The sequence below is a fragment of the Triticum dicoccoides genome, chromosome 6B (genome assembly GCF_002162155.2).
Source record: "Triticum dicoccoides isolate Atlit2015 ecotype Zavitan chromosome 6B, WEW_v2.0, whole genome shotgun sequence".
In the NCBI taxonomy this organism is placed as follows: domain Eukaryota; kingdom Viridiplantae; phylum Streptophyta; class Magnoliopsida; order Poales; family Poaceae; genus Triticum; species Triticum dicoccoides.
The window spans coordinates 709670570-709676049 of NC_041391.1; the positions used below are offsets into that span (position 1 = coordinate 709670570).

A 5480-nucleotide genomic window follows, 5' to 3' on the forward strand; every position below is an offset into this window, starting at 1 on the left:
GCGAGCGGAAAACCAATCACAATCTTATTTTGTGTATTTATTTTTTTCATTATATAATTTTTGCTCCCGCCGCAGTCGGTCTCGTTGGTTAAATTTTTGGTCAAAGTTGAACCTCGGTAAGCGCAGGCGCACTATATTTTGGAACAAAGGGAGTAGCAATTTTGGTCTCTGATAACTCTGCTAGAGTTGTTCTTATATTTTGGTCTCAACTCTCCTTCAAAATCAGGTTGGCACTAAATTTCTCACCATGATGCATGTTATAAAATCCACATGGGCCTTTAAGATTTTTCAGGAATTATTCCTTGTATGGGCATAGAGCCCTCTGCAATCCACACACATTTTACATCTACTTTTACCGGGTTTTGCAAATTTGCACCGGAAAGCGTGACCGAAAAGCTTCCAAAACTAGAAAATAAGGTGTATGTTGGAAAATACATTTCAAGAGCAAGGAGAAAATACAACGAAAACAAGAAGACTCCATCCACAGTATAGGCAGATTGATTGGCTGACTAGTCGCGGCTCTTGAAGGGGATTGCCCTGATCACCACCACGTGGTAGATGGCCGCCAGCGCCGCGCCGATGAACGGACCAACCCAGAAGATCCACTGCCAAATTTCAAACAGATCATATCGATGAGATTAGTAAGCTTAAGCACGATCGAGCTAATAATGGTGGAGGATGTTGTTTCTACTTACGTGGTCGTCCCACGCCTGCTTCTTGTTGTAGATGATGGCGGCGCCGAGCGACCTCGCCGGGTTGATGCCCGTGCCGGTGATGGGGATCGTCGCCAGGTGCACCAGGAACACCGCGAACCCAATCGGAAGCGGCGCCAAAATCTGCAATTTCAATTCGTCAGTCGTTGACAAAACCAAACACCTGCGGTGGCCGCCGCCGGCCACCAGTGCACTGTATGCACGTATGTACTTACGGGGACGTGGGAGTCTCTGGCGCTGCGCTTGGCGTCGGTGGCGGAGAAGACGGTGTAAACCAGCACGAACGTGCCGACGATCTCGGCGCCCAGCCCGTCACCCTTGGTGTACCCGGGCGCGACGGAGTTGGCGCCGCCGCCGTTGCCCTGGTACAGCGTGGTCTGGAACCCCTTGACAACCCCAGCCCCGCATATCGCGCCCAGGCACTGCATCACCATGTAGAACACCGCCCTGGTGAGCGACAGCTTCCGGGCCAGGAACAGCCCGAAGGTGACCGCGGGGTTGATGTGGCCGCCGGAGATGCCGGCGGTGCAGTAGACGAGCACGAAGATCATGCCGCCGAAGCTCCAGGCGATGCCCTGGATGCCCACCGTGCCGCACTTGGACCCCGACGGGTTGCCCACCACGCCCATCACGGTGAGCACCGAGATGTAGAGGAAGAGGAAGGTGGCCAGGAACTCGGCGATGCCGGCCCGGTAGAAGGACCAGGAGGTGAGCTCCTCCGCCTCGAAGAGGGGCGCCGGGGGCGGCTCCTTGTAGTCCTTCTCGTCCGCGCCGCCGCCCTGCGCCGCCGTGCCGATGGGCTGGCGCTCCGAGTAGCGGTTCGCGCCCAGGCGCACGTCCTCCTCCTTGCCCTCCATTGCCGCCGCTCGAGCTTGGCTTGGTTGCTGCGCGGAGGAGAAGATGTAGATGGGTGCGTGAGAGATGGAGAGATGAGGAATGGGAGTGGGTTTGGAGTGCCTCTTATAGAGGGGGCCAATCATGGCCGCTCTGTTATCCTCTCCTCTGCATGGTGTGTTGTGTCTTGTGTGTGTGTGTGTGTGTGTCATGATGATGTTTTTTTTTTCTTGGTTTATGTTTTGCTGCCCATTGTTGATTAGTGGATGGTGATGATGATTGAGAGAGGTTTGGTTTCTTGACAGTGGCCTGGTGACAATACTTAGTGTTAATTGTGTTAGATAATTTACAGTTAGTGCATGGAAATGTTTGTGTCTTGTTTACTAGTGCCCTTGGTGTGTCACCACACCTCACCTGTCATGTCATGGCATGTCATGGAGTGGCAGACCTTGTGGTATTGAATGGCTTAGTCGGTGATTGTTAATTAGCAGGTACGTACTAGTAGTTTAGATACATGATAAGATAGGGCTAATAATGCGTAGGCTTAATTTATCTGAATTGAATTGTTGTATTATGAGGTCAGAAAGAGAGCAGCGCCCTTTTTGTTCAAATTGTTGTTAGTTGGTAGACACAGACAGAGTGGTCAGTTCCGGAGCTCGTCCTGCTAGCTGTCTCCAGCATCTTCATATTATCCCTTCATCGACCCATCAATCATAGGCATGAGCCAGCCACCTCCACAGGTTAGCAGCCATGAACTGAACTACTCCATCCGTTCCATAACATAAGAGCCTTTTTTATACTACAACAATTATAATATAAGGATGTTTTTGGCACTACATTATTGTAAAAAACGTTTTTATATTATCAGAGGCCAGTAATTTGGTCCAAAGAATACGATTTCCCTCTTCCTTTATGTACTAGTAATATCATGTAAAGAGGATTTGTGTGTGATGAATCTGCTTCTGATTTTGTCTACCTAGAAAAGTATGGATAGAGGTGACATGCTAACGGGGTAACAGCACAGCTTAGCACGGGGTGATTGTGAATGATGATGGAATCCATGAGCACTAGCTAGCAGACAAGTAGGACCAAACACACACGCCCTTCACGAGCGCCACTCAGCTCAATCGCAATGTGTTTATGGCGTCGACAGCGAGAGGCGTTGCGGGGAACGCGCGGGAGCAAACAGAGAAAGACGAGCTCCCGGCGAAAATACAAGAAGAAAGGAGAGCGAGAGCGACGGCGACGGCGACAGGCGTCGGGGGACGGCGGCCGCAGCTTCATCGCTGGCCACACAGACAGCCCCCACCCGCCACCCCTGACCTCCGCTCCAACTCCAACCTCACCTGCACAAAAAGAACAATATTTCATCTAGAAAGGTGCACCGCTCCAAGCCTCCAAGCGTGCATGGCCAGAGTCAGGTGGAATGAAAAAGGAGGAAAAACAGAGTCGGTTTCGGTATATTCCAGAGAAATCCAGGGACACACGGGAGCGATAAAGTTCATCCCTGGTCTAAAAAACAGTGCTTCAGCATATACACAAGCTATGTTGTTAGATGCATCATGTAATAAATTTCCATACTCTCTCCGTTCCAATTATAGTGCGTTCGCGCTTCCCGAGGTCCAACTTTGACCATAAATTTAACCAACGAGACCGACTGCGGCGGGAGAAAAAATTATATAATTGAAAACTCCTTTTCAATATGAATTCACTGGTATAACTTTTGCTCCCACCGCAGTCGGTCTCGTTGGTTAAATTTATGGTCAAAGTTGAAGCACGGGAATAGAGGAAGCACTATATTTTGAAACAGAGGAAGTACCATATAGCTTTAGTATTGTAGATGTTAATATTTTTTCTACAAAGTTGGTCAAACTTCACAAAGTTTGACTTTGACCAAATCTTATATGCAAACTAAAAAAACGAAGGGAGTATATGGCCAAATATATATAGTGCACATGCACCACCAAGTTAAGCCGAATTGTTGTCTATGTAGCAAGGATTTTTTTGAACAGTAGTAAGGAAATATGAGGGTAGGACAAATTCAGATGATCAACAGAATGGTGATTGTTGATGAATACGGAGCTCAAATCATAAGCTCAACGAGGCATGATTTTTTCTTTTTTGAACCTGAGGCTCAATAATAAGCTTAGAGCATTACTAGTAGAACCCTCAAACCCTCAAATCTAAAAAGCACTTTTAAGGGTTGAGTTATGCCACTTTTTGACACTTTTAAGGGTTGAAAAACAGTGGCAAATACTAGAACCCTCAAACCCAACCCGTAAACTGCTTTAAGGGTTGGATTTGAGGGTTCTAGTCTTTGCCTCAACCCCAACCTTTAAATCTATCATTTGGCATCTCATAATTTATGACAACAAGAACACAATCAACTTCCAAACAAACTACCAAATGACAATCATTGATGCATGGTTTAATAGTTTACATCACAAAATCATCATCTTCCTCCTCTCATCGGCACCATCACCAAAAGTTGCACCTCGGCGCCATCTCCTAGACCACAAGCGGGCTCCATCAAGCATCTCCATCGCCACCGATGGAGTCGTACACACCGCCATCACCACAACTACTCATCGGAGTGTCACCTCGAAAAGTAGAGGACGCAACACGAAACATCCTCTTCCTCTCCGCGATGTCCTCCTTGTAGTCCTTCCACCATTGCAATTGGTCTTGATCCATGTCCTTCTTGGACATCATCATGTGCTCTTTCTCCTCCACCATGAGTTCTTTCCATACCTTTGCCTCTTTGAGATTGATCATCCTCTCCTCCAACTCGGCCTTGCGCTTTGCTTCTTCACGCTTTGCTACAACTTGTGCAAGCTTGACCTCTTTCTTCTTCTCGGTGATAAGAAGCTTCGTCTCCAATGTCTTCGTTGTCAATTCCTCTCTTGCCTTCATCATGTGGTCCATCTTCTCCCTTAGGCTAGACGCCTCTTCTTCCATCTTCACCCTTAGCTTGCCCTTCTTGTTTCCCTCGGGCTTGCCCACGATTCCTCTCCTCCTCATCTTCACTATCATCCATCCTTAGCATTGCCGACTTCTTGGGTGCGGTCTCTTGATCCCTCAACTTCCACTTGTCAAAGGTTTGAAGAATTGACCAAACATGCTTAAATGGGAACGCCTTGCCCTTGGAAGCGGCCATCTCCTTGTACCTCATGCCGGCAATTGTCTCCTATCAACCACACATAAATCACATAAGAACCCACCAATAGCATAGTGCACACACATAATCAAAATAGTGAAGAAATATGTACTCACATAGTCACTCTCCACGGTTCCACTAGGTGGTGCATCTATCACTTGGTCCATGGCCGCACTCCAACGAGAACAAGCGGGCTTGATCAATTCCCACCGGCCTTGAAGCGACCGGAAAGAGCGATGGATGAACCCACTATTCTTCGGCTTGATCTTACAATAGACGTCCTCGATCCTTTGCCAATACCGTTTACCGGTTTGATCGGTGCCGGTGGTTGCATCCATTCCCACAGCTGCCCAAGCACGAACCAAGAGGACATCTTCCGCCTCGGTGTAGTTTGTCGACCGCGCGTGTGGGCGGGAAGCGGCGGTGAATGCCTCCTCCCCTATCTCGGCCACCTCCTCCTCGTCATCCCCCACCTCCTCCTCATCTTCCTCCTTCTCCTCCAAGTCGTCACCAACCCTAAAGGGCTCTAGAGGCGGAGCTCCGAGGTCCACCTCCGCGTTTTGGAGGAGGTCCATGAACGAGGATGGGTTTGCCATTTCCTCGAACACCTCGTGCGCGGCGGGAGGAGGTTGGGCGACGGCGGCCGCCGCCGGCTTCTTCCGCGCCGCAGGCTTCTTCCGCGGCTTCGAGGCCGCCCCTCGCGGCCCAAGGGAGGCCGCCTTCTGCCGACTCTTCTTGATAGCCGGGGCGGGAGCGGGGGTGGGTGCCGGCGCGGG

The 5480-nt window shown here is 49.7% G+C and overlaps 1 protein-coding gene across 1 annotated transcript; it reads right to left on the reverse strand.

Annotated features, from left to right (window-relative positions):
* Positions 1 to 255: 255 nt before the first annotated feature.
* On the reverse strand, positions 256 to 1652 carry LOC119325070 (aquaporin PIP1-5-like). Its single transcript, XM_037598821.1, has 3 exons — positions 929 to 1652; positions 696 to 836; positions 256 to 605 (listed from the first exon to the last, which is right to left on the reverse strand). The coding sequence occupies exons 1-3, from the start codon at positions 1568 to 1570 to the stop codon at positions 510 to 512; spliced, it is 879 nt and encodes a 292-aa protein (XP_037454718.1). The 5' UTR covers positions 1571 to 1652; the 3' UTR covers positions 256 to 509.
* Positions 1653 to 5480: the final 3828 nt, after the last annotated feature.

Bases quoted from the DNA above. Each gene is read 5' to 3' on its own strand.
- LOC119325070 (XM_037598821.1), bottom strand. From the start codon at position 1,570: ATGGAGGGCAAGGAGGAGGACGTGCGCCTGGGCGCGAACCGCTACTCG. The intron at 837-928 runs GTAAGTACATAC...TTGAAATTGCAG, and splicing joins CCAGAGACTCCCACGTCCCC to ATTTTGGCGCCGCTTCCGAT. The intron at 606-695 runs GTAAGTAGAAAC...GAAATTTGGCAG, and splicing joins AGCAGGCGTGGGACGACCAC to TGGATCTTCTGGGTTGGTCC.